The sequence below is a fragment of the Lepisma saccharinum genome, chromosome 13 (genome assembly GCF_977018435.1).
Source record: "Lepisma saccharinum chromosome 13, izLepSacc3.1, whole genome shotgun sequence".
Lineage (NCBI taxonomy): Eukaryota > Metazoa > Arthropoda > Insecta > Zygentoma > Lepismatidae > Lepisma > Lepisma saccharinum.
In genome coordinates this window covers 13798725-13811309 of record NC_139241.1, presented here as the reverse complement: position 1 = coordinate 13811309, position 12585 = coordinate 13798725, and the positions used below count along the sequence as shown (strand labels likewise).

At 36.9% G+C, this 12585-nt stretch overlaps 1 protein-coding gene across 1 annotated transcript in view; it reads left to right on the top strand.

Annotated features, from left to right (window-relative positions):
- LOC145997182 (thioredoxin domain-containing protein 5 homolog) overlaps positions 1-3048 on the top strand; it is a 61940-nt gene extending 58892 nt beyond the window's left edge. Inside the window, exon 8 of the mRNA XM_083133893.1 lies at positions 1420-3048. Within this exon, the coding sequence (XP_082990019.1) occupies positions 1420-1545 (126 nt within the window). The 3' untranslated portion in view covers positions 1546-3048. The remainder of the gene's footprint in view (positions 1-1419) is intronic.
- The last annotated feature ends 9537 nt before the right edge of the window (positions 3049-12585 follow it).

Genomic DNA, 12585 nt, shown 5'->3' with positions numbered 1-12585 from the left:
GGAAAAGATTGGGTTGATCTTGCCCCACATAGGGACAGATGGAAGGCTTGTGTTGCTGCAGCCATAAATCTTCGGGCTTAAGAAGGCTAGAGAGTTAGTTCATTTAGTTAGTAATCACAAAATATAGTTTCTTTTTTTACACAATACTGGTGCAGAATTTCCTCCCCGATGGTGCAGTTGTAGCATCGTCGACTTGTATTCAAGGGGTCCCAGGTTCGATACCCGCTGGAGGCACATAGTGGTTCGGATCCCACTTTAAACTGCAGGTTCAGTCCCGATTAGCCTTACTGTGCATAAAGTGTACTTAAAACACCAATTCAATCATGGTGCAGAATTAGTGGAATCTGGAATTTTGCATAAATTCCAGGATAATAAGTTCCGCGAAAGTGTCGTGCAGCATTTTTGCGTACCCAATGAGTGATTAAAGTGTCGGAAATGTATGAACTGGTATCGGTAAATAAAATCTAACCGATACTGATATCGGCTCAGCCTTAGTTTATATTTTTAATCGCAGTGTTTTATTTCCGCCATCATGACTGTATGTATCCTCCCATAACAAAAGTTTCAGTTGTGAACAAACAAAAGTTTAGACTTTGTAAGCTAGAGAAAAGGATTTTAAAAAGAATCATAATTGAGGGGTCTAGTGAGAGAGGGAGCTATGCCACTTTGACAAGAAATGGAAATAAATTGAGTTTTCTTAAGCATTGCGTTGAGTCATAATTTGTATAACAAAGGGTATTTTTTTTTTGCTGAACATATTGTTAGGTAAATTATTCAAAAGGAAAAATACGAATTTCAATATAAATACCATTTATTATGAATATGTATGGTATATTGTTGTAGTATACCCATGTGAAAAAATCAATCTATCACATCAAATACTTTGAACAAGGCATAAATACTTTTGCCTGAGTGTAAATCACGTTCACAGGGTTACATATGATATACATAAGGACAACTTCATATGTCTTCTGGAGGATCTTCACTGTCCATTGTTTCTGTGGATTTTAGTTTTTGGTAAACACCATGAAAAACTGGAGGAAGATAAGGCATTATTGCCATGAGATCTTTTAACTTCAGGGCTGATATTAAATCTTGCACCGGTTACTGCAACACAACCTCTGCCACTCCTATTGCAGACACCATTAGTAAGTGGCATAGGTCCTTCTCTCACTCAAAATGCTGATGAGGACGTATTCAAGAACTCAGAAAATCTGCTGCAGAACAAGCGGGAGCTATGCCACATGGTTGTAGTTCACATGATAGATGACAGATGGTAGGAGAAGACTGAAAATGGCAAAAAATAAAATTTTCAAGATTTGTGGCATAGCTCCCTCTCTCACTAGACCCCTCAATTGTTGCAGCTTTAATTTGCTTTGTTGTTTTTATTAATGTATCATATCTGCCTTGTGATTGTAGGTTAATGGTTTTCCGACACTGGTTCTATATAAAGATGGCAGCAGAATCCATTTTTATGAAGGATCTCGAGCGTTGGGAGATCTATATGATTTTGTTTCTAGTTATATTGGTCACGACGAATTGTGAAGTCAACAAGGAAGCAGAATAGTGTGTTTCAGTACCATAATATTTTTACACTTGTAAAGTGTGTCCCAGGCAAACGCGTCTTACCATTCCTTGCTTCTGTAGGATAAGTTTCTTGCATTTCATTTCTTGTAAAGTTTTGTATTTCTTTTTCATTTTCCACCAAAAGAATGTTACTTATATGTTGTTTGAAACTTAGCTTTAGTTAATTTTCTGCGTGTGTGTGGGCGAGGTGTTTTTGGAAATTTCTGTGTGGCATTGTTGTACATACAAGAGATGAGGGGAATTTAAAGACAAATGAATGTACTTCATTTCTCACTTGATGAAACTTTGTTATGTGTTTGCGTATTCTTTTACATTACTGTTAATACACTGATGAGACTGAATTATACATACAATATATTACGTAAGACACTGATGTGTACCTAGTAGTATTAAGATTAATAATAATAATCAGGGAACGCATTTATATGTTAATACATATTTATGTATGAAGCTGAAATCAGTTATATTTTGTATTATCTTTGTCCATCGTGCATATAGACTCAAAAAATTCAGGTTTTTTTTGTCAATATTTTACATATACAGTAGGGATGGGCCGATATGAAATTTTGGCCGATACCGATAAATTACCGATATAAAATTTACAGATACCGATATTCTACCAATCCTATATAAAATTAGAAATGGTCATTGAAAAACCTGAAAGGTTCATTGACCTCCTTAATAAATGTGTGTTTCAAGGCGACTGCAGTGCAAAACAACTTGAATATTTAGACATTTACTTTTTTAGAAAGTAGGGCATGGAGATTATCCATAAGAATTACAACAAAATGGTAGAATTTTGCACTAAATTATCAGATATTTATCAATATATCGGATCGGTAAAATAATCCGTAATTTTACCAATAAACCAATACACCGATATGCGTATATCGGCCGATACCGATAGAGTACTGACTAATCGGTCCCATCCCTAATATACAGTAAACCCTCGTTAACACAAACTCTCTTAAGACGAACACTCGGTTAACATGAACAAAATGTTGGTCCCGGCAGGGATTATTATATCTTATAGAAAGTTTTATCGGTTAACGTGAATTTCGGTTACCACGAATTACGAACTGTTTTTTAGTCCGTTGCGTCATTAGATTTCATTTAACACGAACTTTCAAAGTTTTTCATAATTTTTTTCTGTTGTTTCTCTGTCATTCCTCTGCTAGGAATGTAAGAAATCGCTCAACAATCTCTTATCTTGCCAACAATCAACATGTACAGTATTGTAACCAACAAGATTCAGATCAACAGTGTGTCAAATGTGTTTTTCTATTCTTTAAAACGTAGCCAGTACGAGTTTGATCCGAATTGACCACTAGTTTTACGGAAGCTATGAGTACAGTTGGCCATGAAGTTACCAGGCACTTGCGTTCCCATCTGCGACAGTGCAATATACAGAAATTTTTCACCAGAAAATGATCTAAGAGTACTTTTCTAAAATGTTAATTACTGTAGCACTGTAGTAGAGTTTTCTATGATGACATACATAATACGTATTGTAAATGGTTAATGTGTAGAAAGAACTCTATTGCAACAATAACATTTGAGTCCCCGGTTACCATGATTTTTTTTAACATGAACTCTTGATTTTTCTGTCCCTTGGGATTCATGTTAACGAGAGTTTACTGTGTTAGGTTTTGGCTTATATTTGATATATTTTTGTTATTTTTACTTATTTTTTCCATATTTAAAATATTTCTCAACATATAATCCATATTTGCACAATAACTACATGTCCCCGTGTGACCGAAACAAGTTGGGTGAATTTCTTGGGAATAACTGACAAATTTGAAATACAGTCCCATTTCTTCTTGCGATATTGAACGAAGTTTTAACGCATTCAAACAAATTTTTGTTATTCATTGTTTGGAAACAATGAATATTTAACTCCATATTTTGGTGAAAATAACTAAATATGTATTTACATATTTAGCACATTTTTACTACATATAAATCCGTTCCCTGATAATAATAAAAATAGTCTACTTCTGGTAACTGAATGCATTTTTTGGCTTAAATTTCAACCTTTTTGCATGATAAAATCACATTTGCAGTGAGTCAGCTATCAAAAGTACATTGTTTTTATTATAAAATCTAGTATGTGTGTTACTGCACAGATACTGCCCTAAAGATGTATTACAACACTGGTTATGTACTTTTTGACCACTTATGTTTGTCGTAATATCAAAATGCAAAAAATGACAATAACCAGCCAATGTCTTTGTATTGGCTGTGTTATATATTTTGAGATAGTCAATAGCCATGTATAGTACATCAGAATGTTGCTCATGTGTATATGTAAAGATAGAATGGTAATGTTAGTTTGAATCACTGGTTTAGCGTAGGGTTTTCTAAGCATGTTATTCAAACCACTTACTAGGCGTTGATTAGAACATGCTCATAATTTCCATATGGAAAGTTGGTTGGCAGAAATTCAGTTTTTTTTCGTTACCAACTGCTTCTAACTGTTCTGTAATGTGAAAAAGTGATTGCCCATTTTCCAAATGTGAGTACCATAGTTTCTGTCCATATTTGAAGATTGCCTCAATGAATGAATAATAAAAATATTAGAAGTACTACAAGCAGTTCAGTTACAGTTGCCCCTCCTTGGAAGATATCATGCAGACATCCATGCCTGTATCGTAATGTAAAATTCTACTATTTTATTGTAAGTGTTATTAATATAAACTTATAATTCCTATGGCCTCTCCTGTAGCCAAATAGTCGGCACTTGAGTCTTTGGTGTGAACAGACTGAAGTTTGATTCCCAGTAGAAGCCACCAAGAATTTAGGGGTAACCCAGTAGTGTGAGGACAAGAGTTTCACTTATTGCACAAGCCTCAACCAACCTCCTTGCCTTTTGCCTTCTCTGCAGTTTTTTGGGGCTTGACGAAAAATGTATTGTTCATGCTAAGAGAACTAAACCTTGCAAGCCTAACAATGAATGCATTTCACCAGGTACAGAAGATGAAGGCAGGGAGGTTGGTTGAGACTTGTGCGATGAGTGAGACCAATAAAGACAATGAAGCTTCTTGAAAATAGCGTACTTGGTCTCAAAAGCCAGCAAACAGTGGCAATGAGACTGGATGTGCTGACCATGCATCACCCACTTGACAGGCCTTGCATCTCCGAAAGCTATTGTTCTATTGAGTTTATACAGAGTGATCCATAGAACATTTGCAATTGAGTATCAAATTGGTACAATATTGGTAAATTTTACATTTGCACTAATTTTATGTTGTTCCATCCCTATTTAAAGCAAAACTGATAATTACAATGGAATCGTTACATATTCTGGACAACTTTAACTCGTTGCAGTGCTCAAGTACCACCTGTAAGAGCATGTGCATTAGTATTGGTTGAAATTGGTATGGTTCCAGCTTATTTAAGTGTGATGTATTGCATTTGCTGGCTTTAATGAAATAAGTTAAAACAATGTAAGTACTGAATGATTAACTGTTTAACACTGCATGAAATGGATGACATACAGAGAAATTTGAAGTTGTGATGTGAATAAGTGTGTATTTTGAATGCCAATGCTGTGATTGAAAACATTGAAACTTTGTAAAGTGAAAAATATAGAAGTGAACATGAAACATGAAATAAATCTCATTTTGTTTTCTACATAATTAAATGAAGTATTCTTGATGCTATACCCTTCCCCTCTCCCTCCTTGTAAGGTAGGTACTTGGTGTGTGTGTCTGGGAAGTTCAGTTTTTCCTTTCAATTGGATGAGCTTTTAATTGAGTTTCAAATATTGATTATAGTAATTAGAGCATGTACAGGGTTATTCAAAAGGCACAACCTGGTTTCGTGATTTTATTGTAGGAATTTTGGAAACCTATAGTCATCTGTGCCTGATGTCCACAAGTTTTTATACAAATAGTCCTGCACACTGCTTGGTCCACACTTCACCACTAGGACTGTGCAATGGAACATGGCAGAATCTAGAGAGGAGAAAGCATTCTGTGTCCTGCAATTTCATGAAATAAAGTCTGTTACGACCATACTGCGACGGTGGGGGATGAAATTTCAGAAAGAGCCACAAACTGAGAAAAAAAAAACATTTGGTAGGGCATTCGGACTGCATCGTGGGAGGTTTGGGTTCAATTCCCATGGTGTGTGGTCTAAGATTGAAATTTTTCCGGCCTTGTCCCTTCTTAACATGGCTCTGGGGCTAGCCCTGCCTTAAATCAATGAGTAACCTTGGGGTTAAATGTGGCTGGGGCATGGTGCTGATTACATCACCTCCAAAATGGCAAAGATGGAGAATGTGTGGGGAACTTTACCTTGCGTGGTCCAAACAGACCATGGCTGTGGGTTGTCTGTTCAAAAAGGGAAATTCAGTGATCGACTATCATACTTGAACGAAACTGTGTACTGAATCTGTGAAGCTTTCCAATAAAGTCCATGGAAATCCAGAAGATGGGCAACTGCCACAACCAACCACTGCAATTGCAATTTGATGCAAGTGCTGACTCCTCTTCATATGTCAACATGTTGCATTGCATGCTCGTAGCGGCGAAGTGTTGAACCAGGTGTGTGCAGGACTATTCGAACAAAAACTTGTGGACAGAGATGTACACCCATACAGTGGCGAAGCGTCCTATGAAGGCAGGAGGCCGGGCCTACCCACATCATTACTCTTTTGAAGTTGTCTTCACTTATTTCGTCAAAACATACGTAATGCAATGCAAAAGTTCGGAATTTTCATTTATGATAATTACAAAAAAATTCTAACCCTGTCCAGTATATGAAATTTCCACCGAGTGAGGCACATTTTCTGGGGCCTCTTCTCTTCACATTCTGGCGTACAGTCGTATATGCGAGAAGCCTAATCTTACGAGTATTGTACGTATGATTATAACGTGCTCATGAGGCCGGCCTCACAGTGTTACCCACTAGGGGGAATAGAAAGAATATCAATCAGCAACACTGCATTACCTTCAGGGTTGGAAATTTGTGGTATACCAGCATTCTATATAAACATTAGCCTGTTTTCATGTAGAGATATTTCTATTTCATTGTATATTCTCCATATTTTGTATGAAACTTAGGTCTTCCTTCCTTTCATCGACAAGAGTAAGTGAAATTGAAAATTACGGAGTACTGTAGTTCTGACTTCATTTTCTGGTTGGAGTGCTGATGGTCTTGTCGATTCAACCAACACCGTAGCGTGAACAGAAAGTCTAAGAAAAACTTATATTTGCAAAGTACAATTTTTCATAACAAATTATGTAAATTAAAATGCTAGTTACACCTTATATTGACAAAGTAGTTTAACTTTCACTGGAAATAGAATAATTTATTTCTATCGTGAACGTTGATTCGCTGGCTTGTTCGATGTCTTTAAAAACCTGCCCTGCCCATGATGCTACAAGGCAGTGTGGCTCGCGAGCACGAGATTTGTGACTGTAGAGCTTTGGTTGGGATTCGTGTTGTGTGCAGTGATCAGATTTATGCAAGAAAGTGCCTGATTGGACTGAAATGCAAGAACAATTGAGTTCTTCATTGAGTGAAGATGTAATCATCGATAAGGTAGGACCCACTTTTGTTCTTTCTTACTTATAACACTCATCGCTAAAATATTTTCAACTCTTATTTTCTTTTGCAAGTAACAGTGGCAAGTGACAGCAAAATTTGAAAAATTTAAGAAGTTAATTCTAAGAAGTAAGAAGTTGTTGAAACATTATTTAATGTGTTAACACTATTGTTGAGTAGACATTTTTTATGCAACCGACACGAGCAAAGAGGTAGGCCATTTCGTTTACCCTGAAGAGATAACAAGAGGAGATGGCTTTGAGAGTACAATGCAAGAGAAGACTTTTTTTGGGTTTAGGACAAACAGTGCTATGGGGTTATTCACATTATTCAGGTCTGGTGGAACAGGCCAGTGTTGTCACAATGGATTGGCAGAAAAGAGCTAAATCGCACCTAAAAATTCGTATTCTTTTTCTTGCAAGCAACTACATTTATTATAACCTGTTTTTATGTTATATATAGACTTCGGATTTTAGGTTTTTAACCTATTTTTTCCTTTACAGGTATGTAAGAAATAATAAGTTATGTGAGCGTTTCGTTAAAAAACTCAACAACTGATGAAGTTTCATACTGTCTAAAAAAAACTGTTTTGCTTGTTAGAACCTATTTTAGGTTTATGCACCTAAATCAATCCTTTTTTTAGGTTTTTATATATTTTTAAAGGTTTTACAGATGTTTTTATGTCACACAGAGGCATTTGCTTTGTTTACTCACGAAAAAATTCAATGTTGAACGTGTTTGAAACGTACTCTCTGTCGATTTCCCTCCCTACAAGTCCATATTTATTTTTCAAAGCTCTAAACAAAGCAAAATGTCTGGTGTCCAAAGTGGTCTGATCTGTGTGGTCTTGCTTACTTTCACGTCACTTCGGTGCTTTGTGGCATTCACGCCTTGCAAACTCACATTTCAGCATTCAAGTTTGCACCAGTGACTATGTTTTTGTTGAAAGATTGTTGCCTAACTATACTGTGAAGAGTGGATTTTAATAGCAAATTTGCAATGGTAAGTTCTGCCATCATCGTAGGGTTAAGCAACACACATAACATTATGCAAGATAGTACTTATTTCAGGATATAGCTGTCCCATTTTCATTGCCGGTGTATACCTAATCAGTAGGACTCGGAAGTTGAGGAAAAATCATTTTTTTCCCTACTGTCCGAAGACGAGGCCCAACATAATATATGTTCATTTTGGGTCATTCTAGGCCAGAAAAAGGTGGGTTTTATTTGTCCTTTTTTGCCTTTTTTGGCGTTTTTCGGCTTATTGTTCCTTTTTTAGCCTTTTTTTAGGTCTTAACGGCTTTTTTTTGCAACTTCACCTTCTTTCGACTACGTTTTCACTGCCCATTCTCAATTCGAATCATCATCAGTTCATCACCTCTTAAACATCCTTTCTGCAGTAAGGAAATAAAAAAAAAAAGAAAATATATATATTTTTGGACGACTGAAGCAGGTACGGTACAAGGTCCTTTAACCGTAACTTGTCTGGAAGGTCGCGCTGTAAGTGGCAGCTTTATCTTGTTTTGAAGCTTTCAGTTTTTCGCACTGTGTGTTCCATACCACCAGAATTTTGTATTTTTTTTCATTCATTAAATATGTAATTAAAACTGAAGTTATTAATTAATTTGGATCACATTTATTTATATGTCATTTTTACCCTTTTTAGATCTTTTTTTTGATATTTTTAGGTCTTTTTATAGGTCTTTTTTTTGGCTATTTTAAGGTCTTCAACTTCCGAGTCCTACTAATCAGCATTTTTTGGGAATTTTGAACTATTTTAAGTTTTTTGAACCTACTTCAAGATTTTTCGAACCTAACTGAAGATTTTTAGGATTTTTAGAACCTATTTTAGGATTTTTCAAATCTATTTTAGGAACCTAAAAACATACTTTTTAGAACTTAAAAATCCGAGGTCTAGTTATATAGTAACCTGTGGTGTTGCCATCATAATAGGGCCCCAAACAAGAATCTAATGTTCTATTATCACGTAAAGGTGTCCACTTACGTGAGGGGCAGAACAAACTGCAATGCAACGTTTTGTATTCACACTGAATGAGAGAGGTCACCTTTACCTTTGTTTTTCTTGAAAGCTTCCGCCCCGTAGTGGTCATCCTAACACGTTACGAAGCCAGGTGACCTGATTGTGGTCATGTCAATGTTTCTTGATCCTCTTTAATTCATCAATTCCATTCTCCATACATTCTCATCTTCACAATTAACCTAGAGCAGTCAAAATGAGACTAAAACAACCAAAATTTAAATTATGTCAGAAATTAATTTATCTGCAAAGCCAAGGCTGGATTTAACTACAACCATTCCTTTTGTTAGACAACATATATCCTAACAATGGTGTTTTCCTCGGTGCGAAGAAGTCTTGCTCAAGAAAAACTAATTTGGCAACAGTAGTTCGTTTCAAACTGACAGTTGCTGAAAGTGCAGAATCCTGTTGTCTGCTCATGGTACATACCGACCCGAAAGTTATGGGGTTCTTCTTCCCCTTTTCACCTCAATTGCAAAATAAATAAATACATTTAGAAAAAAAAAGTGATGGAGAATTGACAACAGGGTTCGACCACTATTCGTTGGATTTTTGTGATGTCTCATGATTGGTAGTTCTTTCTAGAGATGTGTGCATAAATCACTCGGCGGTTTAAAAAAGAAGGGAAATGAACAAAAATCTAGATCGATGTAATCTGGTGGGCGGGAGGAGATAACGTCTAACAGACATACATAATTGTCGTACTGATGGCCAGTAACAACACTTGAAAAATGTCACGCCACTGGCAAGTAAAGAAGCAGCTTGCAGACACGTTGAACCACTCTCCATTACATACCCCTCCCCCCACACCATCTTGTACAAATTCAAGCAATTAATGGATATTATCGCATTTTTGTGCCTAACCTGCTAGCAACTCTACACTTCACCCCTGCACCCATATAATGACAATATGTTCCTTACGTTCCCCAAAATAAAATCACAAAATCAGGAAGGTTTTTTTATAATTAACCCCATATATATATATATATATATATATATATATATATATATATCCTGATTTTTTATTATCCTGGTTAATGAAATTATTACTCATAATATCTGCACCAGTATAAGCAGTAATCCTTTCCTTTCAAACATGTAAAACGCAAAGAAAAACTAGTGAAAATAATTGTGGACAATGTGCCGAGGAACACTTGTGCATCCCACTCTAACAGTTACTAGCAAATTGCCATATTACTTAATCTTACAAATATTATTGTCAATAAGAATGTTGAATTCTCTTTTAATGCAATTATGTAACAATTCTGTTTCTTTTATGAAAAAATTACACTATTCACCTATTAATTCCAGTGACTCACTGTCATCATTCACAAAAGGCTGCTCTGTCGAGTTTCAAATTTCTTGAATGTCAGACAGTGTACTTTTCTTCACAAAAGAGACAGTATTGTGTAAGAAGAAAATTTTGCTCAGGCAGATGGCTTTCTCTGCAGTAGAATATTGATATATCTCATTGTATGATGATTGGATGATATTGATGAAGGAACACACAAAATAACACTGTGTCTGTGCCAGGACTTAAACGTGGGACTGTCGGTGAACATACTGTGTCTCACCGCATCATCGTCACACCATTTTTTCAGTTAAAACATTGGTTTACAACCTTTCATTTGTGCTGATTTGGATTATTAAATTTTAACATAGAAGGGTCAGTCAGTGGAAAACAGGCCACCTCGTATATCTTGACGTGCAGATACCGCAGCTCCACGAAACTCCTACCACTGGAAGGGGGTTCCGTTGTCATCCGATACATGGCAATTGAGCCCCAGGCTTGTGTGAGCCATGTGAAGTGCAGACATGCGGGGACTTGCCATCCAACATATCACGGAGGCCAGTATGGAATAGCAGCGAGCACTCGTGATCCACTGTTGAATTATGTCATTCACATGTTGGATGAGGTCATCATTTGCAACAGTGACAAATGATCCAGTTCGTGGATCGTCTTGCAGTGACATTCTTCCTTTGCGAAACCTCCAACTTTACTCCTTCACCCGCGACAGAGATAAACAATGTTCCTCATAGACTGCCATCATTCAATGGTGAATGTCTTGTGTACTAGCGCCTTCCGCTACTAGAAAATGCACGACTGCTCTCTGCTCTTCCTTACTAGCCTCCATGATATGCTGGATGGCAATCCCTGCATGTCTGCACTTCACACGGCTCACACTCGCACTACTTCACACAAGTCTGTGACGTGACTACCATCTACTGGGTGACAATTAAAGCCCCTTCCAGTGGCAGGAGTTTTGTGGAGCTGCGGCATCTACACGTAGAGATATACTAGGTGGTCTGTTTCCCACTGACTGACGCTTATATAATCAAGAGTATCCCGTGCATCTTAACCTTTACAGTCCCGATCGGTTATGTGCTGACCGATGGCATTTTTGGCCACAGTCCCGGTCGGTCAAACCTTGACTGATGGAACAGAACCTTTTTTCGTCACCTTGCAACCTTGTTCATTTTCTATGCTCATGACTCGAAGTGCGTGGAACTTGAAACCAAGAGTCGATATGCATCGACAGCGACGCTGGTGCTCTTCAACTCCTTAACGATTCAGAGGATGAAGAACTTCTTCCAGAGACAAGGCAGCGGCCAGGGGCGGGCAGTGTGGGGCCCACAGTCCCACAGTTTCGTTTATTTTTTTATTTATTTCTTCAGATGGCAAAAGGCATTAGGAACAAAATAAATATTGAATTATAATGTAGACATGTGGTTGCAAATAGGACATAGAATTGGTTCCTGTCCCATGTCTCAACAGGGAGGGGGGAGAGGAGAGGCAAAATTTTGTATTTTCTTTTTTCAATTTTCACATTTGAAGCCATGTTTTTTGAACAAATACATACAGATAGCAACACTTCATCTTTTCCATGTCAAAGTACTTTTATTCTTAGTAAAATGTTTCTTTTTACACTAAATTTTCTGCCATAGAAAGTAAGCTATAACGATTTTTGCTAAACCTTACAAAACTCGTTTAAATGGCCTTGGACAGAGGTAAAAACTGCATAAGCGCCACGGGACTTTAAATGTTAATCTTGCACCAATGACAGTTTACCTAACAATAATTGATTTTCAAGTACCAGTATACCGACACAATTCTTTTTAAACAAGAAAAATGAACGTAATACATGGTCACACCTTCACTATTTCCCCAAAAAAAGTTGGTGTAAAGTCTGTGACGATTATGTGGTGAAATACAGTAGGCAATGTGTGGAATGTCCAACAGAGATTTCACACTGAAATGAGAAGTGACATGGGTCTCTTGGAAACTTTTCTGATCAAGGGAACACATCAAGCTGCACATGCTGCTTGTCACTCGAACTAGATTGTTTTCTCAATACCATGCATAGTGGCGATTTCTCTGGGTGTGTAAGTCATGTGTCAACGCCCAAA